General features: G+C 41.5%; 1 protein-coding gene and 5 non-coding genes across 6 annotated transcripts; all 6 read right to left on the bottom strand.

Moving 5' to 3' along the window:
- Positions 1 to 399: 399 nt before the first annotated feature.
- On the bottom strand, positions 400 to 471 carry Trnac-gca (transfer RNA cysteine (anticodon GCA)). The gene has a single exon. It is a non-coding gene; the product is annotated as a tRNA-Cys (tRNA).
- A 5497-nt stretch (positions 472 to 5968) lies between these two features.
- On the bottom strand, positions 5969 to 6040 carry Trnac-gca (transfer RNA cysteine (anticodon GCA)). Its single transcript has one exon. It is a non-coding gene; the product is annotated as a tRNA-Cys (tRNA).
- Positions 6041 to 7604: 1564 nt separating this feature from the next.
- Trnac-gca (transfer RNA cysteine (anticodon GCA)) lies at positions 7605 to 7694 on the bottom strand. The gene is given in 2 exon segments: positions 7605 to 7640; positions 7659 to 7694. It is a non-coding gene; the product is annotated as a tRNA-Cys (tRNA).
- Positions 7695 to 9610: 1916 nt separating this feature from the next.
- Trnac-gca (transfer RNA cysteine (anticodon GCA)) lies at positions 9611 to 9682 on the bottom strand. Its single transcript has one exon. It is a non-coding gene; the product is annotated as a tRNA-Cys (tRNA).
- Positions 9683 to 15029: 5347 nt separating this feature from the next.
- On the bottom strand, positions 15030 to 17296 carry LOC124083261 (homeobox and leucine zipper protein Homez-like). The gene is given in 3 exon segments (XM_046429917.2): positions 15030 to 15930; positions 15933 to 16827; positions 16829 to 17296. Coding segments are annotated over 3 exon segments (1551 nt in total). The 5' UTR covers positions 17270 to 17296; the 3' UTR covers positions 15030 to 15715.
- A 2676-nt stretch (positions 17297 to 19972) lies between these two features.
- Trnac-gca (transfer RNA cysteine (anticodon GCA)) lies at positions 19973 to 20044 on the bottom strand. Its single transcript has one exon. It is a non-coding gene; the product is annotated as a tRNA-Cys (tRNA).
- Between the last annotated feature and the right edge of the window lie 3816 nt (positions 20045 to 23860).

The raw sequence follows: 23860 nt of genomic DNA, 5'->3' as shown, positions 1-23860 counted from the left end.
CTGGCTGTTAGGATGGACATTAGCAAGGGTCTGTGATCCCTCCAATCAAAGTTAAAGTTGTAAGATTCTAAGAAGAACTAATCAGAAAGACTAGGGGTGGTCTGTCTGTATTTTTAGTGAGGGAGCTGATAATTCTGATGTAAATCCAGTCTGGGTGACTCTGATTCAGCAATATGTCGCTCCATAATGTCAACTTTACAGAGCAATTAAGGAAGACCTTCAGAAAAACAAACAGATCACTGGCCACAGGAGTCCTCCTTTTGCCAGGTAACTGGTGGCACCAGAGACAACTGACACAAGCCATAGGAAGGGTGGTGCTGAGGATGAATGGCAAGAAGAACACTGACCAGAGAAAAGACCAGTGTAGATTTGCCAATAATAATTTTTAAAAACACCAGTAGGGGACACCTGGATTTGCACCAGGGACCTCTTGGTTTGCAGTCAAATGCTCTACCCCTGAGCTATGACCCCTTAGCATGTGTCACCTGTTCCCACACCCAAGGACTCCATGGTGCACTGTGAGTGTTATTCCTTCCTCCTTGATGGAAACTGCACGTGCACCACAGCCTGACAAAAGACCCTGCTTCAGGCCAGGATGTCACCTTCCAGTCTCCAGAAGACTTTCACTTGTCTGCAGGCTCTTTCCTACCCAGTCTGATTGTATGCACATTCTCGATTCCCTCAGTAAATGGAAGTTTCCCCTCTCCCTTCATTCAGAAGTTGAGATATATGGGAGGGAGGAAGGCTGGGTCCTGGCTATGTCAATCACAAATCTAGGTTCTTTGTGTGTGTGTGTGTGTGTGGTGCTGGGGAATGAACCCAGGCCGTGTGCATGCAAGGCAAGCACTCTACCAACTGCTATATCCCCGTCCCAAGACAAATCTAGGTTCTAATGATGATTGTTGAATCCAGGTGAGGTTTCTCTGTATCAGAGATCTATGAGCTTAAAAGACAATATTTTTGTCCATTGCAAATCCAATACACAATGCAAACACAAAACCAAACTTTCTTCAGTAAAAATTCCAGCATGAAGATTGGAAAAACTGGAAGTACCGCAACTTCAGAGAAATTCAAATTATTGGGAAAAGGGGCTATGTCATTTTTTATAATCTGATGTTACAGTTGGAACACCCTTCTAGATACCAATTTCAGTATTTTCCAGCATATTACCAATGATAATACTTAAATAACCACTTCAAAACTCAGTGGTGCCACCAATAGCCACCCAGGATTAGGGAAGGTTCCCTAATTAGGCCCTGATTCTGTTACCTGGGACTGACTCCAATTCAGACCTTCTGCATAAGAACTTGCCTGGCTCCACCTTTTCAGAACCCCCCCTTTCCATCATTCTCCTTTGCAGTTTATGATGAAGTCAGTAGCAAATATGTACCTTGGTGAATGAGCAGTCTTCTCAGCTTGCTTCCCATGTGTAGAATATTGGAGGCCAAGAGATCTTTTCACTTCACATACAGTCTCAGTGTCTTTTAGTAAAGGTTGCTAATGCTTTGTAAATAGCTATCTTAAAAAAAAACAACTTCATGATTGTATTTTGAACATTAGGCATACATGAAGTGTAAATTACTCTAATTAGGATCCCCTTCTTGTGGTTGTACATGATGTGGATTTCACTGTGGTGGATTATTACATGTACATAGGAAAGTTCTGTTCCATTCATTCTATTGTCTTTTCTATTCCTATCCCCTCTCCTTTCCTCCATTCCCTTTTGTCTAACCCACCAAACTTTTATTCTCCTCCCTGCCTTGTTGTGCGTTAGCATCTGCATATCAGTGAGAGCATTTGACCTTTGGTTTCTTGGGATTGGCTTATTTCACTTAACATGATATCTCCAGATCCATCCATTTACCAGCAAAAGTCATAAAGTCATTCTTCCTTAAGGCTGAGTAATATTCCATTGTGTATATATACCATGTTTCCTTTATCCATTCATCTATTGAGGGGCACCTAGGTTGGTTGCATAACTTAGTGATTGTGAATTGAGCTACTATAGATATTGATGTGGCTGCGTCACTGTAGTATGCTGATTTTAAGTACTGTGGGTGAGACTGAAGATTGGGATAGCTAGGTCAAGTGGTGATCTCATTCCACGTTTTCTGAGGAGTCTCCATACTGCTTTACAGAGGGGTTGCATTAATTTGCAGTCCCACCAGCAATGTATGAGTGTACCTGTTTCCCCACATCCTCACCAATGTTTAATGTCACATGTATTCTTGATAATTGCCCTTCTGACTGGAGTGAGATGAAATCTCAGTGTAGTTTTAATTTGTGTTTGTATAATCTCTAGAGATGTTGAACATTTTTTCATATGTTTTTCGCCATTTGTATTTCTTTTTCTGTGAAGTGCCTGTTCAGTTCCTTTGCCCATTTATTGATTGGTTTAATGGATTTTTTGGTGTTAAGTTTCTTGAGTTTTTTGTATATCCTGGAGATTAATACTCTACCTGAGGTGTAGGTGGCAAATATTTTCCCCATTCTGTAGGCTCTCTCTTCATGTTTTGATTGTTTCCTTTCCTGTGAAGAAGCATTTTAGTTTGATACCATCCCATTTTTGATTCTTGATTCTTTGATTCCTTAGGACTCTTGTTTAGGAAGTTGGTTCCTAAGCTGACATGATGGAGAGTTGGGCCTACTTTTTCTTCTAGTAGGTTCAGAATCTCTGTTCTAATGCCTAGGTCCTTGATCCACTTTGAGTTAAGTTTTGTGCAGGGTGAGTGGGGGGGTTCATTTTATTCTGCTACATATGAATTTCCAGTTTTCCCAGCACCATTTATTGAAGAGGCTATCTTTTCTCTAATGTAGGTTTATGGCTCCTTTGTCTAGTATGAGCTAACTGCATTTATGTGGGTTTTTCCCTGTGTCTTCTATTCTGTACCATTGGTCTTCATGTCTGTTTTGGTTCCAATACCATGCCATTTTTGTTACTACAGCTTTGTAGTATAATTTCAGATACCATAAGCAGTATGATATTCTTTGTCCCTTCTGATTCACTTTGGCTTGAAGACCACTTTGTCTGATAGGAGGATAGTTGACAAGAAATAATATGTCTTCTTTTCCCATCCTTTTATCTTCAGTCTGTGGATGTCTTTGCCTTTGAGGTGAGTCTCTCGTAGACAGCATATTGTTGATTCTTGTTTTGTAATCCAGTCTGCAAATCTATGTCTTTAGACATAGATTTGATGATGAGTTTAGGCCATTTTCATTTAGTGCTATTATTGAGAAATGATTTCTGATTTTTGTTGTGAATTTGTTTCTCCTGTGATTGACTGTTCTTCTAGGGTAGTTTCTCTCTTTGCTGGTTTTCACTTTTTTTCTCAATTCTTCTTTATGAAATATTTTATTGAGTATGTTTTGTAGTACAGGCTTCCTAATTGTGAATTTTTTTAACTTTTCTTTGTCATAGAAGATTTTAATTTCATTGCCAGTTCTGAAGCTTAATTTTGCTGGGTATAGTATTCTTGGTTGGAGTCTATTTTCATTCAGAGCTTGGTATATACTATTCCAAGGCCTCCTAGCTTTGAGGGTCTGGGTTGAGAAATCCACTGAGATCCAGTTTGGTTTCCCTCTAAATGTGACCTGTCAGGTTTTTGGCAATGTTTAAAATCCTCTCCTTATTCTGTATGTTAGGCATCTTCATAATACTGTGATTTACTATGAGTTGACTCCCCCAGATGCCAGCGCCACATCCTAGCTGCAAAATGGTTCCTTTGTCATCCTGGAGCAGTAGGAAGAGATGTAGCTTGACATTGTGAAGCACACCTTTTGGTAAGTCTGGCTGTGTGTTTGATCTTGGATCTCTCCATACCCAGACATGCCACAAACATCCTAAAAATGTGTGTTCCTTTAATTTCTTTATTCCTCCACTTTGATTGTGGGGGGACTGGTCTGAGTGGCACTGTTGGCAGTGGTTGGGGGCAATGGGGCTGAGGCTCCTTCTTTATTTTGTAATATCCAACCTTCCAAGTCCCTGATCTGCTTTGAATATCCAGTATTAATTCCCAGTACAGTCCCTTTTTATTCAACCCACCTTGCTGAGAAGGTTCCTATCTGCTTTCTTACTTTCATACCATGGTGCAGCCAGGAAAGCAACCTCATCTCTTCCAGCATCTTGAAACCTCCCTCATTGTGACATAACCATTCATGCATGGAATATATGTGATTATTTCAAAAGGTGATGGGCACTTTTTACAGAGATGGTAGGATGTGTTGTAATTGCTATGTCTTTTCTGGGAGGTTACTTGCAAGCAGAGTACTTTAAAGTGTGCATTTATTTCATCTTGTAGAGTGTGCAAAGCTGTATGTACATGGTTAGCCATTGCAGTGTTGTTTGTAAGAATGAGAAAATGAACCTCTTCTGTGTGGGTGCTCACACTCCACATGAACAGACTATTTGCATCAACAGTATTTCTGTGGGCTATTAAGATGCCTGGAACGGGATGATTGAGGGCAATTTTTAGCTTCTTCCACTTTTTAAAAAACTTTCATCCTCAAATCTAATTAGGAGACACATTGTAGCTATGGCATCTCTCATGGGTCCATAAAGATATGCAAATAAAATGGTTCTCAAAGATAGCCCTCAAGCAAATGCTGTATTTCTTGAGGTTGTATTGAAAGGGTTGTCATATAACTATTGTGTAGGAGGCAGAGGTATGGACATGTCACACATAGGATACTCCACTTTTTCCATCTAGATTTAGTTTTCAAGGATATTCTGGCATCTCGGTTCCATTGGTTTTTTAAATATTTTGATTTCCAATTTGAACCAACACGTTGAACCAAAAATAAAACTAATTTTTGCTTATCCAGGTAGGACTCTGAAGCCAGAATCAAACCAATAAGAAACTCTGTAGAGTTTAACATTGCTTTTTTTCTCTCCTTTGTCCACGGCTGTCATGAATTCATTTCTACATACATTCAACCGATTTTTGCTGTTAAGAATAAGCATAGTCTGGTGATTACTTTGGCATTGAAGCCTCCACCTGCAAGGTGTGACTCTGAAGTTGGCATGCTGGAATTTTCTCAAGTTATTGACCAAAAGACAGAGGCAATATGGCTGAGATAAGAGGAGAAGCAAAGTAGAACAGGGTCAGCTCAGTGGGAGAGCAGGAGGGCCTCCAGCTGTCAGGGAGGGTTGGCGCTCTTCTGATTAGAAAATCTGCAGGTTGTACAAATCCTATGAATTCCCATGACAATTCTTGGGATCTAATTTTCCAGATCAGATCCCTAATTGTCACACCTGGGAAGCTGTGAATTAAATTTACATCATAATTTAGCAGTCTTGCAGAATCAAATACTGCCTGGAGTTCTCTGGAAATTTTTATGGCTGCTAGAAATAGCAATTTGGGTTCTTTATTATTCTTCACAAATGTCAATTCTACCCCTTTGTGTAAAGTTTTTTTCTATTATTTTATTAGTTCATTAAAATTATACATAAGTTGGTTTCATTTTGACAAAATCAAACATATGGAATTTGGTTTCAATTCCATTCCCCCTTCTTGCACTCCCTCCACTCTCCTGTATTTTCCTTTCTATATTCTATTGATTTTGTTTTCACTCACTTATTTTTCATTGATGCTTTCTACATATACATAAAGGTGAAATTCTCTGTGTACCAATTATATATACATATAAAACGATTTTGTTAAATTCATACCCTATTTCCTCCCATTTCCCATCCATTCTCTCTCCCTCTATCTCCTTCTTCTACTTCACTGATATTCCCTTTATCCTTATGATATTTGATACTTACGCACCTTCTTTCCCTTAATTTGCTTGCACTTCCACATAGGAAAGGAAACTTTTTTTTTTTAATTTTTATTGTTGGTTGTTCAAAACATTAAGGGAAACATTTCTTGATTTTTCTGAGTCTGGCTTATTTCACTTAACATTGATGTTTACTATTTCAGACCATTTTTCACCAATTTTCATTGAGTTCTTCATTGGGTTCAAAAGGAGGGGGCACCTGGATTTGAACCAGGGACCTCTTGATCTGCAGTCAAATGCTCTACCCCTGAGCTATACCCCCTGCTCTTTATGTGTGTCTAATAAGCACTCTAAAGCTGCCTGGCCACACCCTGGATTTTACCACCATCACATGTGTACTTGCTAGTGTTAGACCTTCAATGCATTATATCCTAAAAGTCATTTAAAATACAAGAGTAAATTCCAATACCTTTTTCCTGACAATTAGAATTATTGGATGATAGGATGAACAGTGGCAAGGGATTGTTTCCCCAGCCCCACTAAACTTTCATGATTCCAAGTTGAACTAATCAGAAAAAACATTTGGCTGAGCACAGAAGCTCAGGGACTGGAGAGGGCTCTTGCCTGTTGAGAGGCACAGAAATATCTCCAAGCTTCAGGTGAGCACAAGCTACAGACACAGAGGTGATAAACCATGGAAAAGAGTGACCATACCTCCTCAATATGCTGATGAGGCACACTGGAGAAGCCAGGACAGACTCTGGAGAGAGGGGAAGATGACCAAAGACCTTTCTAATAAGGAGACTGCTAAATAAGGAAGGTAGAAGGTGATACTGCAGGGTGCTCCTGGATTTGAACAAGGGACCTGCAGTCAAATACAGACATACTCCCCAATTCTTTAAAAGAATGAAAAGAAAGGAACATAATGACATAATTCATACCCTTTACCATTAAAAGAGGGTAATAATTGAGATCCCTCTGCCACAGATTTGCATGGAACCATGTGTCTGGCTCCATTCTTTACTCCAACAACAGCTGGAGACTGCAGAACAAAGGTAGAAATAGCACCCGGCATTTGCGTTCATGGAACAAGAAAGGAGCTGTGAGGGAAAAAGAGAGGACACAGGCAAAGGCCTGAGAGGAGCTGGAGTCATGTCTGAGGGACAACTCTAGGTCCACAATGGGTACAGAAACAGGAGAGCCACAGGGTTGCCTAGAATCACGGCCCAGAGAGAGATGGAAGAGAAGAAGGTCAACATGAGGATAATTAATAGGTTCAGTAAGAGCAGGAAGATGAGGTAGAAATGAGGAGAGGTGTGAGCAAGAACCTGCAGGTTCTAAGACCTTGAGAGGGAACAGCCATGAGTGAGGGTTGGGTTGGGGTTTTGTGTAGAATAAGACTTGACTGTGCATCTGAACACACAAATGGCCAAAAATCAATACAAGACACTAATGAGCTTTTAAACTAGAAGTTTTCTTTTCTCCCACATGAAAGTACAATTAGGGGGTCCAGGTTTGGCATGGCATAGCATACGGACAAGTGCCATAGTCCTTCACTCCAGGTATTCTAGTGCTCTGCCTTCAGGGTCCCAGTTGGCGTCTCCCACTTTAGGATCACAACACCGTCCACAGAACAGCAAAAGAAGACAAGAGACAAACCTCTCCCTGTAAAATATTGTACTAAAGTGGATTTAGAGTGGGGCCTGAGAAATGGCACTCTGACAGACTGTTCAGGTGATTCTAATTCATATTGGGTTAAGAATAACCATAGTAGAGCCTCAGCATTGGCTGCTTGTGGTAAAGAGAATGTTTATCTGGTGTGCACTGAAGAAGAAGAGGAAATGGAGGCATCTGTGTAGGAGAGGATGTCAAAAGTAAGCAAGAGTAGGGGGCACCTGGATTTGAACCAGGGACCTCTTGATCTCCAGGGACCTCTTGATCTGCAATCAAATGCTCTACCCCTGAGCTATACCCCTGTTGCCTTGTGTATGTAATGAGCACCTTAAACCTGGATGGCCACACCCAGGAGTCCCCACCTGCAGATGTGCAATTGCTAGAGTTCTGCCATCATACACTAACTTCCTGCTAGGCCACACCCCTTCCTGTTTACACACCTGTAGGTGTAACCAGCACCTTCCTCCTCCTTAGAACCTGGCTGAGGGTGGGGCCTAAAAATGGTGGCTATCTGCAGCAGGAACCTCCTTTACACTGAACCAGAGGAGCCAGAGTACAAGAGCTGGCTGCTCAGCAGACCCTTTGGAGGTGAGGGTGGCACTGGGAAATGGCACTTTGATAGACTGTCCAGGTGATTCTAATTAGTACTTGAGGTTGGGGTCTGGGATGGGCAAGAGCAAACATTGGTTTCCCCCTGAGACCTCCATCCTCTGGGAAGGGACCTAGGGATCCCGTGTGCCTCCAGCAGCTCCCTGCAGGATCTGAGTCAGAGACAGGATTGATCTATTGCTTTGATCTGTGCTTGTGTTAGTCAGCTTCTCACTACTGTGACTCTTTTAGTCAGTTTTTCATCACTGAGACCAAAACACCTGACAAGAAAAATTTTAAGGAGGTCAATTTTGTGTGGAGCTCGTAGTTTCAGAGGTTCATTCCATTCCAGCCAGCTCCATTCTGCAGGTCTCCAGGTGAGGCAGAACGTCATGGCAGAGGGTGTGGTGGAGGAAAACAGGTCAGGACATCACTCCAGGAAGCAGAGAGAGATTCCCTCACCACAGACAAAATACATACCCCAAAGGCAAGTCCCCAGTCACCCACCTCCTTTAGCCACACACCACCTACTTCAGTTACCAACTGGTTAAACCCTATCAGGGGATCAAGGCACTGATAATGTTAATGCTCTCATAACCCAATGATTTCACCTTAAACCTTCTTTCATTTTCTCACGCATTAACTTTTGGGGGATACCTCATATCTAAATCATAATGGTGACCATAATACCTCACAAGAACCCCATTTAAGGAATAAATGTTGATTTTGGACTCATGAATTCAGAGGGTCAGTTCATCGTTATCTTACTCCAGTATTTTGGGCCAAAGATGAGGCTGAGTATCATGGAGAAAGAGTGTGGCAAAGGAAATCTACTCAGTTCATGGTAGTGTTAGACAACAATGCAAATAAAAGACCACTGACTCTATTTTTAAATCAAATAAAAGCAAGCTTGTAATTCCGGCCAAACAGGAATATCTCTCCCAAAACCCGTGGGAATAGAAGACAGTATTCTCCAGCTCTCTAGGAGTGCAGCTTTATAGCACAGAAAGTTTCAAAAAGGGAGGCGTGTCTTGAGAACTTACAGACAACAGAATTTTGACAAGCATCAAACAAAGGCAGGTAGTAGGTTCATGGTCTAAATAGTTCAGTAGTTAGGGAGTAAATTTAGATCCCAACATCAGAATTTATGAGGTACCATTAGGATTTCAGAGAGGGTTGTTATCTGGCCAGGGAAAGCCAGAATTTATGAGGGGCCACTAAGGTTTCAGAGAGGGTTGTTATCTGGTCAGAAAAATCCAGGAATAGGTGAGTTCAAGGCACGGGCAGGCATTCCAAGTAAGTTTAAAACATCAAAATATGGCCACACCAAATAGAAATCCTAATATTTTACAGATAACAGAAATGAATATTTTATAACTTGTGACAAGATGGCTCCTGAACTTAAGAGGGAATTAGGCTGGGTTTATCAGGAGGCAGGAAGCAGAGATAGGAATTGAGCCACCAGGAACTAAATTTAAACCCCAGGGATATCCCAGTGGCTACATCCTCCAGGTATACCCCAGATGCCTCCAATTACCACCCAGTTAGTCCATGCAAATGGTTCATCCATCAGATGGATTAATGCACAGTTTAGTTCCTTTATAAGGGAAGGCCAAAATCAAGCCTATGTAGGGGGCACCTGGATTTGAACCAGGGACCTCTTGATCTGCAGTCAAATGCTCTACCCCTGAGCTATACCCCCTGCTACTTTTATGGGGTTCATTATAACTTTAAGTCCTACAGCCACTGGAGACAACCTGTGACGTGTGAGTCACTACTTCAGGATGGGAGCTCTTGGCAGCTGCCAGGCCTGGGTCAGAGGAAACTCATCACCCTGCTGCCTACAACAGACAGCCTCCCCTCCACAACAGTCCTCAGCCTGTGTCTTCCCAGCTTTGGGACCCTGTGCAGGTAGCAGCCTGGAGAAGCACTGGCTGCTGGAATGGCCCTCACAGCCAAATACTGCGCCTTCATGGTGGGACCTACTGGAACACACTCCAGTGATACAGGTGTCTGCTCTGACCCACTTCTTCACATTTGGACTGACCCTCCTCCCAATCCTCAGTTAAGGGCACTTTCTACAAAATAAAAATCTACAACAAATGATAACCCTTCCAACTTCTCCTCCAGTTAATATACACAGAGAATGATGCAGTCGTGGAAGTAGATTTAGGAATCTGAATAGAAGAACCAACACCAAGAGAGCTCAAGGAGCAGGACATGCTCTCAGCAGCTTGGCAGGAGCAGGGTGACACAGATGCGCACAGCTTTGACCCTGAAGTCTGACAGCCTGGGTTTTAGTTTCAGGAACTGGACACTTCTCCCTTGTTCCTCATCTGTAATCCTGCAAAATGGTGATAATAACAAAGGAAACTATCAATAACATGAAGAGAGAGCCAATAAAATGGGAGGAAATCTTTACCACACGCACATCAGAAAGAGCACTAATCTCCTGGGTATATAAATAATTCAGAAATTTTAACACCAACAACGACAACAACAAAAAACAAATAACCCAATCAATAAATGTATAAGGATTTGAGTAGATACTTCACAGAAGAACATATACAATGTCAACAAATATATGAAAAAAATGTTCAATATCTCTAGTAGTTAGAGAAATGCAAATCAAAACTACTGTAAGATTTCATCTCACTCCAGAATAGCAGTTATCCAGAATACAAACAACAATAAGTATTGGTGAGGATGTGGGGGGAAAATTACAGTCTTTAAATGCTGGTGAGACTGCAAATTGGTACAACCACTCTGGAAAACAGTATGGAGATTCCTCAGAAAACTTGCAATGGAACCACCATTTGACCCAGCTATCCAACTCCCCAGTCTCTACCTAAAGGTCTTATAATCAGCATATTACAATGACAAAGCCACATCAATGTTATAGCAGTTCAATTCACAATAGCTAAACTGTGGAACCAATCTAGGCGCCTCTCAATAGATGAATGGACAAAGAAACTGTGGTATATACATACACTCAATGGAATATTACTCAGCCTTAAAGGGTAATAAAATTATGGCATTTGCAGGTAAATGGGTAGAGTTTGAGTATATCATGCTATCAAGACCAAATATTTTCTCTTATAAGTCCAATGCTGATCCGTAATGGGGTGGGGCAAGGGAAAAATGGAGGAACTTTGGGTTGGGCAGAGAAGAATGAGCACAGGGGAGGAGTAGGGAAGGCAAAGGTGACGGGATGAGAATTATTCCCTATGTACATGTATGATTGCATGAATTGTTACTCTGCATCATATACAACAAGAGAAGTGAAAAGTTATGATACATATGTGTACAAAAAAAGAGTGTACACTTTGTTGGGTTGTTTATAGACTACATGGTTTAATTCATATGAAAGACTGGCACGTACTAAGTTTTTCATATTGTTTGCTGAACACATAGGCTCCCAAGGAACCAGCTCCAATCAAGTAAAGAGAAAGAATAAACAATGGAACTCAACCTGCAAGAGACCACATATAAAACTATTTGAATAAATCAGAGTATCTTTCATAAGAGAGAATTAGAAGCTGGATTGAGGAGCAAAGATTACCAAAATGAACAAATAGGTATTTTGAATAAATCAAATGAGATGTTCAAGAAATGAAAATGTAATTGACATGTTTACTTTTTATTTATTTTAAGGAGGTATAGCATATTCAATAAAGTATGTGAGTTATCATGAGGAGGTTGATGGAGGTTTACATGTTTGCACACGTGTAACCACCTGCGTCAAGGCACAGTTAGTCTCTAGCACTCAGAGGCTCCTGTGGACTCCCTCCTTGTTATTGCCTCCTCCCAAGAACATCAGCGTGGATGAGTTGGCCTGCTGTGCAGCTGCATCTACATGGAATCAGACATGAGATACTCTGAGTCTGGCCCCTTTCACCCATCCTCATGTCAATAAGATCCATCTACATCTGTCCACTGTCGCAATCATTTATTGTTTTCCATTCCTGCTCTGTGTTCCATGGCTGACTGCAGCATGATTTGTCTATCTGTCCCACTGACGACAGACATTCCATGTGTATCCAGTGTGGGCTCCTGAGGGCAATGCTGCTGGATACTCTCTGGGGTCTATATCTAGGAACAGAATTGCTCCATAATAGGAAATTCATGTTTTCAGTATTGACAATGCCAGATAGGGGGTCTAAGTGGTCACACCAGATTCCACTGCACCAGCAGGGTAAGTGTGGCTGCAGTCACACATCCTCACCAACACGTGGAATCCTCAGTGTCTACCATGGTAACCATCCTGCTGAGATATAGGGTCATCTCACTGTGGTTTAATTTGTCTCTGTGAATGCAGTGAGGTCCGAACACTGTTTCACACTGTGGTCTGATGCACACTCAGTTTTGGGACACATCTCTGCTCACTTACCTACTGTGTTGTCTACACTCTTTCTTTGCTCTGTGCAAGTTCTTCATATATTTCGTCCATGAACCCTTCTTCAGTAATACATGCAGACTCTCCCACCCCATGAGTTGCCTCTTAGTTCTTTAACTGGTGTCCATTTTGTGACACATGAGAACTGTAAACACCCGTCTCCTTAGGCATTTTTCATTTCTTTGTGGTGAAAGCATTCAAAACCTTTCTTCTCATTCTTCTGAAATATCCACCTCACTGTCAGTCTCTGCCTTCACCCCACTTTCTTTCCCCAGTGGTGTCTAGTAACGACCTAGAGTTCGTTTTCATTCTGTCACCCTTATCCATCTGTTTCTGTGGCTGCTGTGCTTCTTGTGTCCACCTTCACGGCCTTTCCTTATGTTTTCCTGACTCCCCGGACTTGTTGTTTTGCCTCTCACTCTGAGGTTCGAGACACACTGGGACCTGATTTTCAAGTGTGGAATGAGGCAGAGGCACCTCTCTTTCCTGATGGCCACCCCAGACTTCCACACCATCTGCTGGACGGCTGGCCTTTCCTCCCTGCTCTGCAGGTCATGGTGGCCATCAGCCAAGTCTGTGAGGGGCTCTCCCAAGGATCTGCTCTCACCTGTTGGGCTCTCCTGTGCTTGCACCAATCACGGTAACCCTTGCTTCCCGGGCTCCGGTCAGTTTGGAGATCTGGCAGGGCAAATCCTCCAGCTCCTTCTTCTTGTCTGGCAATATGGGCTACTGCAATTCCGTCCCATCTTCACACCCTGCATGTTGAATTTCCATCTTGATATTTTGATTAGATTGCTTTGACCTTCTAGATAAAATGCGGGGAAATTGACATGTTTGTCATGTTGAGGTATCCAATCCCTAAACCGTCCATCTTTTCACTGTTTTTGTTCTTCCGTTTCTCCACACGATGCTCCATGGTTGTACAGATCATTTTCACATCTTTGATTTGATTCATTCCTAGGAATTTGATATTTTTATGTTTGTCAAATAGAACGTTTCATTTTCGAAAATTTGTGGCCATTACATTGAAATGCAATTACTTTCAACTTTGAATCCAGCCACATTGCTAGACCAGCTAATAAATCTAAAATGTGCTTAGAGACCCTTTTGTGCTCCCTTGATCAATTGCATCATTTGCAAATTAAGGAGGTTTCATTCTCCTTTAAAACTGCACATTTTACTTTATGGTTTTTGAGCCCTAACTGATTAAGAAGCTCATTAAGAAGAGCAGTGGTGATAATAAACATTTTTGTCTGGTTCCCAGTTTTCAGTAAAAGCTTTCAACATCCCACCAATGGGTAGTATTCCATTTCATGTTTTTGGTACATTCCTTGTCACATGTTATAGAGTCGGGGTGCTTTCCCTAGTTGGCTAAAAATTTTCTAAAACTCGTAAATGTGTACTGAATCTGATGAACGTTTATCTTCATGTCTTTTAACAAGCAGAGGATTTTTCTCCTTTAATCTGGGGTCTCAGTTTGGATTTCTCTAGAAGTAAATTTGATGCCAAGTAGTGTTTGGGAGATAAACCCAGGAATCCCCAGTAGAGTGGGTATGTCAGTCAGAGAAAGGAAGGAAGGAAAAATAGCTGGATACAGGAAAGTTGGCATCACAGGCAACTGGAGCATTGTGCCACTTGGAATCTCTGAAAGTGTGTGCCCTGCCTCAGATCACCTTCCCCAAAGGACAAGGATGAAGGATTTATCCCCCCACTCCAGCAATAGTGGCTGAGGGCTGTTCCTGGGGATGGGGTTCTATTTCCCTGGGACTTTTGGGTTTTGCCTGTTCTGGCAGCCTTAACAAGCTGTCAGCGTAAGTCAAGGTGGGGACAGTTGGCTCTTGGGCCTGTCAGCACAGAGATGATGAAACTGATCCATAGAGGGTCAAAGCATTTGCTATAAATAGTATGTTCCAAATTGCATTAACAGAGCTTTCTAATGATAAGCCAACCTTGCATTTGTGGATTAAAATTAATTTGGTTATTACATGTTATTTTTTTATGTAACAATGAATCTGATTTATTAAAACATTTATAAATTTTTAAAAAGTATTTCGTTTTAGTTGTAGTTGGACACATTACCTTTATTTTATTTTTATGTGGTACTGAGGATCGAACCCAGTGCCATGCATGTGCTAGGCAAGCACTCTGCTGCTGAGTCACAACTCCAGCCAATATAAATTGTTTCTATTTTTTTTAATTTTTTTTTATTTTTGGCCTTTTTATTATTATTCTAGCAATTTGGGGCTTCCACTCTTATTTTTAGATAGTTAACCCATTGATATCTTTTTGCTTTGTATATGATCCCAACTGAAGAAAATCATTCCAAAACATCAATAATTAATTCAGTTAAGAGAGGGAAAATTCTCTTTGGATGCAAATTGAGCCAAGGAGGTTGGGGTGGGGGTTAGAAAGAAGAAGAAAAATCAGTCTTTGTCAAACTAGACAGGAGCTTGTGTCAAGTTTGTAAAACCAAACCTGGAACTTCCTACCATCCTTCCTTTGAACAGGAGAAATCATCCCCTCTTCTCCATCATTCCCTATAGTGTAATTCTACTTTTTTAAAGGATATCTTCTCTTAATTCTCACCTCCAATAAATATCCAGACTAAATATTCACTACCTATTATTAAAACTTTTTTACAACTCTGTGGGAAAGATTTACCCTGAGACAAATAGTTAATAGAGAGGGGATTTTGTAAAGATAAAAAGGTAGAAGACAAAGTTGTCCCAGTATCAAAAATGAGAACATTTTTACCACCAGTGATTCGGTGATGAAGCAGGTAAAACACAGAGCATCAAATTGATATAAGAAGAGAGAGTATTTCTGACAAGGCCTGGTACCCATTGAGAATCTTAGCTGCATTACACAGAATTTGTGCTCAGAGAGGAAGGAAACAGTACAAGGCAGCCTTATATTCCAGGGAAAATGGTGGGATTGGTGATTCATTAGAATTATTAATTAAATCAGAATTCTTTACCCCTTCTTTCCAGGCCTCCTATATATGTGTAGCTGAGGTCTGTTTTCTGTAGTACACTAAGGGAAAAGAATAGCCTATAAAGAACAGGAGACATTTCCTGGCCCAGGTTCTTGGCCTCCTCTACATGTGGCTAGAGTACTGGATTATTTGCTGATCCAATCCATGACTTTGTGTACTATGATCATCCTCCCTGGTCCACCCTCAACTTACTACAACCCTATCATCCACCCTGAAGAATACAAAAGCTTTTAAATTCTTTGCCACAAGGTAATTTAAAAAACGTAGTTTCTTTGTTTAAAGTTTCTAAAATTGGGTTCATCTTTTAGTAACAGATCTTTTCCTTCCCAAAATCCCTCCCTCGCTCAGTCCTGTATGATCACATAATCCTCCTCATCATCATCTTCCTCCTCTTCTTCCTCCTCATCTTCTGGCAGTTCCTCTTCTTCCTCTTCCTCTTCTTCATCTAGACAAACTACCGCCTCAGCTGGCTCAGGTAATCGAGAGTCAAACCAATCCAGTACCTGCTGGGTGCTAAGTCTTGACGCCTGACTCAGCTGAGGGACATCAATTTCCCTAGCTGTTGGTGGGCTGCCCAATACTTCTCCAAAGGTCGTATATCCGGTGGGGGCGGGGGAATTGGTAGAGGTGGTGTCTCAGCCCATTCTTTCAAAGAGCAGGTTGATGGTGGTGTAGGAATTGCTGGGTCTTGAAAACTAGGGGCACCAGGTACTGCATTGTCCCGAAACCATTTTAGTGGCCCATGCTTCAAAGCATAGCATGTGTCACCAAACCACTGAATGATCTCAGGCCGAGGTAAACCAGTGATCTGTTCCAATTTATGGTAATCCTCACGCCGTGCCCATTGGCACTGTAGAAAAAAGGATTTGAGAATAGCCAGCTGCTCTTTGGTTTTACGCTTAGTCTTTCGCTGGCATTGCATACCTGGAGAAAGGTAGTCTGTGGAGCCAACCCTACCTGGCACTGAGTTATGCCGTAGCCCTTGAGGCCAGGCTGGCTCCAGGTGTGGGGGTAGTGCCTGTTCCTTGGGTGAGAGTGACTGTGGGATACAGCCTAGTGACTGGAGGGGTTTAGAGGTGGCAGTAGCTCCATTAGCCAGTACCCAGAAAGAAGAGGAGGAAGAAGGAGTCATACTAGGTGCTGACTCCTCCTTACAACTACTGGCAAGTAATGAGATTGATGGAGGCTTATCCAGAGCACGTGACTGGTGGACAGCTATGGAGTGGTTCCAGGAAGAAGTACCTACACCATGTGAGTGGTCAGGACCACTGCCTGCCAGTTTCTTAGAGAGGCCACTGCTTTGAAGATCCTGCCAAAAATCTGATTGGGAGAATGTTCCACTGCCAGGTGTCAAAAGGGACTCCTTTGCTTTCTGGTGACTCAGTGGCAGTGCTGATATATGAGAGAACTCCTCAGGTTCTACCTTCAATCCTTTTATCTGGGGGGGGCTCTCTAAAAGTCAAAGGGCCTATTCCAAGACCAACTTGTTCTGGAGGTGGCACTGGAGAAGGTGGCACCTCCTCTGGTGGCTGCCCTGCATGATGAGTAAAAGAGAGAAGAGATTTGAAGTGGAGTTGGTCCCGATGGTATACCACTCGTGCTTGAGTCTCTTCTATTTCTTCAGATGACCAGCTAATGCCACAGCGGAGGCGCTGGGCCATGAACCAAGTCTTGACTTTCTCCATCTGTAGTCCATAACGTAGGCAGAGAAGGGCAATGTCTGCTAGGCTGGGATAGGGAAAGTAGCTGAAGGTTTGTAGCAGGTGTTCATTGCTGTCTAGCTCACTGGTCTGGGCTGCTTGGGTCCACACAAGCTGTAGCTCCTCAGAAATTGGAGGAAGGCAGATGAGCCCTGCTGGTGAGCTAGAAACACTGCTGGCCTCTTTATTAGGAGGCATGGTGCGGTCTGATTTATGCCCTTCAGAGACAGCTGCTTCAGCGCTGAGCTTTATTTTCTATTGCTATCCCCTTCTTTGCCCCTGCCTCCCAACCCTCCACATTACATTTGGTAACAATAGCAATTTCTAACAGCCATCCTACTTCCTTCAAACTAATATCTGGCAAAAATTTGGGGTAACCAATAGAAAGACATATACACTCATCTTTAAGGCTAGAAACTCTTGATCCCCTGAGGTTTGAGCCAGGATTAGTTGTTGAGAGCCACAGCCGAAGTCTATAAATTGTTTTTAATATCATAGTTAATATGCAAGGTTGGTCTGTTGTCTTCTGTTCTTACACAATCTTTGGTATTTTTCATAGCATGTTTAACTAGCTATATAAAATCTGTTGGGAAGGTACCATTTTATTTAGTTTTTATTTTCAGAAGTGTTTGCTTAAGACTTGCATCATTTATTTCTGGAATGTTTAGTCAAACAAATGTTGAAACTACATGTGTGGAGGATTTTTTAAAAATTTTTTAATGACAAAAAATTTTCAAGAACTTAACTTTTTCAAGAGTTATAGGATTATTTATGATTTCTATTTCTTCTTTATTGATTTTGATAAAACTATGCCAGAGGATGAAGACAAAGATCAAAGAGGTGAGGGAAGATGTCTTGGGGGATCCTGGGTACTGCTCAAGATCTCAGCTTTCAAGATACAAGTTGAAGTTTCTTGCCTCTGGGCCCCCTAAAACCCCAGTCAACCTCTAATGTGCCTCCAATGTTCCAATTACTCTACTTATATTTACATTATAAATGTATATAAGACTTATTAAGGATCAGTTGTGAACAATGCATTATGAGATCTATAATCTCATGGATCTCCCTATATTTCAAGAAAACATGTTCTTGGGCTTGACTCAGTTGGACACACCCTAGCAAATCTGGCAGGAGATACCTACCATGTCCTGCTCTTACAGGGATGTGGGAGGGACCACATAACAGTGGAAGCTTTCTGGGCGTATTTTTGGCATATTATTGGTAGTTGGGAGAGTGTGAAGCTTTGCCATCAACTGCTCAGGAAGTGCATGTACTAGGAACTGGATCAGATCAAGTATTGTATTTTCTATTCAGCCAGATCAGTCCTCCTAAACTAACCAAAGTGGATTAGTGAGAAGGGAGAGAGAATTAGGACCATCAATCAAAGGATTTCTCTCTCCTCATGCATATTGTATTTTTCTAAGAAATGTTCTACGCCAACTTGTATTAGGTCTTATTGGCAAAATTGGCTCATAATCTCAATATTTTTAAATTCTATATAGAATATAATCATGTAAACTTTTACTTTTTTGATGTTGACTGTCAGTGTTTTCTTTTATACTTAATGTTGTCTGAATTATCATTTTTGTTATTTATTTCAAAGAATAACTTCAGCTTTATAGATCCTATTTATTTTCTACTGCATTAATTGATAATTTCATTAATTAATCTCTTCTACCGGCATCCTTATCCTTTTTGAATTTATTTTTACTGTTGTATTTAAATGGTTTTCTATATCAGTGTTTAATTATTCTTCACTTTTCCATTTACATTATTGTAGATGGATTAAGGCTATTGTTGCCCTCCAGGTACAGCTATTGCTGCAACTGCCAAGTTTCAACATCTAGTATTTTTGTCATAATCATTAGTATAATATTTTCTAATCCCCATTACAAATTTTTTCTTGACACATAGTTTGTTTAGAATTAAAATTTTTTGTTTCTGAATACACTAGAGAATTTCTAAATCTTGTTGGATTTTCTAGTTATTTAATCTTATTTATTTCTAGTTAAATTTTATTTTGGTCCGAAAATATAATCTTTGTATTTTTAATATCTGGGAATTCTTAAACTTTGAATGATGAAAGGATAAGAGAAGAAATCAGAGGAAAATTAAAAATATTTAGAAGGAAGTGAGAATAGTGATATCAAAATAATTGGGACAGTCGAAGGCAGTTCTAAGAGGAAAATTTATGGCATTGTGCTTATATATTAAAAGAATAGAATGGTACCAAATAACTAATCTGACATAACATCTCAAGGCCTTAGAAAAAAAGAACAAACCAACACCAAAAACCAGTAGAAGCCAAGAATAGTTAAAATCAGAGGCTAAATCAATGAAATTCCGTGAGCACTGACTGTAACTGAGTAACCCTCCTGACATCTGGAGCCTCCTTCAGGTCTTCACCTCCTGGTGGTGCTTGTCCTTATTAGCAGTCTTGTCCCCGTCCCCCAACCTAAACCTGAGAATTAGGGACCTGGGAATGCAGAAACACATCTCATCACACAGTGGCCAGCTCTGGGCCAAACCAAGTGCCATTTGTCCTTGACTGAGAACAAGGGATGAAGGTGTAATGTGCAGGTGGAAGAGAAGCAGAGGCACAGGGAGGTGGGAGGGCTCTCCAGGTGGCTTCTGAGACCTACTGTGTGTGCACTGTACTAATGAGGAGGGGGACTCCAAGTCAAGGTGGCCTTCATGGTATTGGATGATGACAGTAGGGTAGTAGGGTTGAGAACGGAGGCCCTATACATAAAAGGGATGTCATTGCAGCCCCATGTTATGCAGCTTTGAAAAGCAGGATTGAAAGTGGTTTCTATCAACCCCAATGGAGATCTCCCAATGTCACTCAGAGCCCACCTAAGAGGTACTGGTTATGGGAGCTACCAAAATAGTACATAAACAAGGGGGCACCTGGATTTGAACCAGGGACCTCTTGATCTGCAGTCAAATGCTCTACCCCTGAGCTATACCCCCTGCTGCTATGCATGTGAAATAAGCACCTGAAACCTGGATGGCCACACCCTGGATTCTCCACCTGGAGAGGTGCACTTGCTAGTGTCCTCCTTCATATGCTTCCTTCCTGCTAGGCCACTCCCTGACAAGGCAGGTGTAACCAGCATGTTCCTACTCCCTAAAACCTGGCTGAGCGAAGGGCATAAAAATGATGGATGTCTACAGCAGGAACCTCCTTCACACTGAACTAGAAGAGCCAGACCATAGAGCGGGCTGCTCAGCAGATGCTCTGGAGGTGAGGGTGGGGCCTGGGATGGACAGGAGCAAACATTCTTGATTCCTCCTTACAACCCCTAACCCAACCCTCTGAGAAGGGGATGGAGGGATCACGCGTGCCTCTAGCAGATCCATGTGGGATTCTGACTCTCTGACAGTTTGGAGGTACTCATTTAATCTGCACCTATGTTAGTTCACTCTTCATCACTGTGACCAAAATACCTGACAAGAACAACTTATGGGAAGATAAGGCTCCCAGTTTCAGAGGTGCAATTTGTGATCATAAGCCTGAAATGTTCTGGGCCTTAGTGGAGTCAGAACATCATGGGAGAAGTTGGTGGTGTAGGAAAGATGCTGGTTTATGGCAGCCAGAAAGCAGAGACAGCAAGTGAGGCACCAGGGACAAAGTACAAACCCCAGGGCACGTCCCAAATCACCGCATCTTTACTACTCCACAATGCCTAGAGTTACTAGTCTGTTCATTCAAATAATTAATCCACCAAATGGATTAATCCACTGATTGGGTTACACCACTCAGAATCAAATAATTTCATGTCTGGACATTTTCTGGAGATTTGGGGGTACACCTGAAACCAAACCCTGTTAGTGATCTAAAATACTGTAAAAGTGAAAAACATTAATTAATCATCCCTCCCCCAAGAAAATAATCTGATTAGAGAATGAGTCACAGTAGAACCCATATTGATGATGAAGGCTTCTGTTCACCAAACGCTCTGAGCAGGGGATGAACTGCCCCTCTGCTCTCCTCTTCCTCCCCTCTCTCTTTATTTTCCCAGTCCTTCAAGGTTCACACAGAAGGAGCCTGAAGAGAGGATCCATTCCTCTGAGAGGTGAAGAAGTGGGAGTCCAAAGATCCAGAGTCCCTAGAGCATGAACAGGAGAGTAGCTGCAAACCTGTGGTCCCTATGAACAGAGGGATCAGCAGGTGACAGCATCTTGAACAGCGCTGCCTACTATCAGGCATTTGCTTTGCCCTGAGTTATCCCCTTGTCCCTGTCTAGACCTCCCTGATTAACACTGGTCACAGGATCTCATATCTCTTTGTTCTAGTGAACTAGAGGGAGGTGACTGACCTCACTCAGACAGACCTCATTCTCACCCTGAGCTGCCTGTCCTTCCCCAGAGACCTGTCCCAGCACTTCTAGAAGTCTTCCTGCCCAGCACCCTGCAGCCTCCTCCTGCTCCTCAGCACCTGTGGGGGGAGACAGTTTGCAGAATCTCTGTTCAGACCTGGAACCTTGCTGTTTCCTTCTCTCCTGAGTTTTTCTTCACTATTCCCCTCCATTAGGACTCCCCACTTCCTCACACCCCCCTGCATATTGCTGCCCTTAGGGGTTCATCTTGCATCTCCACTCTCTGCTCTCTTCTCCTGCATGTTGCAGTCCTAGATGGAAGGGAGACATCTTTCCAGAGAGTTCAAGATCCCATATTGGCCCCACACCACCAGCTCAGCAGCTGAAGAGGCACTACTAGGCATAGCACGTGACTACCCAAGTACCCAAAGTTCAGGGTCCATCTCTAATGCTAGATCTGAAAAAATTCTTAGAAAAGGGCCAGATATGGGAATAACTGGGCCAAGAGACTCATGTGCCACAGTCTGCCTTCTGGATCAGAGTCACCTGCAAACCATACTCACCTCTACCCAAGGCCCACGGCCTCATCCAATCTATCTGAGTTTTCCAAATATGCTCAAGATCCATATTGTTTCCCAAAGCCGCAGTCTGTTTTTCCTACCATATATTTGATTTGTGCAATTTAATTGTACATAATGGTAGCATTGGATGTTAAATATTCATACATGCACAAAATATAACAATATAATTTGACAAATATCTTTCTCCAGTATTTTCCCATTCCATCCTCCTCTTCCACCCCTGGTAGCTTTTCTGTATTCTACTGATCTCCCTTCAATTTTCTTGACATCCCCCCAACTTTCTTTTCCTTTTCCCTCTGTATCTATCACAAATGAGAGAAGATACATAATTTGTGATGCAGAGTTTGGTGCATTTTGATTAACAAATGAGACTTGACCATTTGCAAGCTCTGAAGTTGCTTTTGATTTCTTCTCTCTGTAGTATTTTATCAAATATTTTCCATAGTGCCAACTTAGTGGTTATGAATTCTTATAGTTTCTGCTTATCTTGGAAGGTTTTAATTTCCTCTTGATTCTAAAGGATAGCTTTGTTGGCTCTAGCAATCTTGGTGGACAGTTATTTTCTTTCAGTGTTTGCAACACATCATTCCAAGCCCTCCTGGGATTTATAGTTGGTACCAAGAAATCAGAAATAATTCTGATGGCCTATCTCTAAGTGTAACCTGACATTTTTCTCTTGAGCATTTTATAATTCCATTAATTAATATATTAGGTATTTTTATTATCATTTGTCATGCAGAGATTAATTTCTGATCTTGTCTATTTGAGGTTCTCAATGCCTCCTGTACCTGAGAATCCATATCAATCTCATGTATTGGCTATGGCTATTTACTTCCTTTGTTTAATATGGTCTGAATGTTCAAGACTGGCCACTTTGTCTTCCAGCTCTGAGATTCTACTCTATTACAGAGACTTCCAAATAAACACTTTATTAGATTTGTTGTCTTTCATTTCCAAGATCTGTTTGATTTTTCAAAACCAAACGGTACTGAATTTCTAATTCATTCAGTGGACTTTTTGTGTTCTCTTGGAATTCATTTATCATTTTTGACATTCTTTTGAATTTTGTATCTCATATTTCAACCACTTCAGTATCCTTGGAATCAGTTGTTGGTGAATTATGAACATTTGGAGGTAACATGATACCTTTTTACCTTTTAAAAAAATTTATTTGTGACTCTACTTTGTGTACAACTATAGAAAATCAAAATTGTGTTCTATATGTGTACTATGAATGAAATGCATTCTGCTGTCATGTGTAACCTTCTTACTTTTTAATTTTATATTTCATGTTTCTGTGTTAGGTTTCATGCATATGTTGAGATGGATTTCTTCCTCTGTTATTTGTGGGCCTTTTTTTATGGCCAACTTTTTCTTGCCCTAGTATTGTAGGATATCAGGCTGATGTGAATTTTTCAATGTATTTCCATGTGGGTTTGTAGTGTAGTTTCCTTGCTAGTTCTTTGGTGATGATTATATACTTTGATAGAATGCATATGTGTCAGAGCTTGAGTATTACACTTTGTACATCTCCAAAGAATTATTTTTTTCTTACAGATATGACAATTTGTGTTTTATAAAGCAGTACCTGGTACCATGTCTCCCACCTTAAAATAGGCACCTGTTCCAAATGTCCAGTCCTGGACTTCCACCACATTGGGGCCCATCAAATGCAAGATTTCTCACCAACCCTCTGCTTTTTGTACCTATTGTTAATTCTTTTCAAGCTTCCATCCCAACCCACAGATGGCAATTCTACATCCAAGCAACATGACACCAGGATGGCACCACCCACTCTCAGGTGATGTGTCAAGGTGATTGCCCTTCCACTGGCTGATATCAGGCAGTCACCCTTAACATTACTGGATTCAACCAAGCCACTTCTG

This window comes from Marmota monax, unplaced genomic scaffold (assembly GCF_021218885.2).
Source record: "Marmota monax isolate L192 unplaced genomic scaffold, Marmota_monax_Labrador192_F-V1.1 WCK01_AAM20220418_F8-fsc00193, whole genome shotgun sequence".
Taxonomy (NCBI): domain Eukaryota; kingdom Metazoa; phylum Chordata; class Mammalia; order Rodentia; family Sciuridae; genus Marmota; species Marmota monax.
This window is presented reverse-complemented; position numbering and strand designations above follow the sequence as displayed.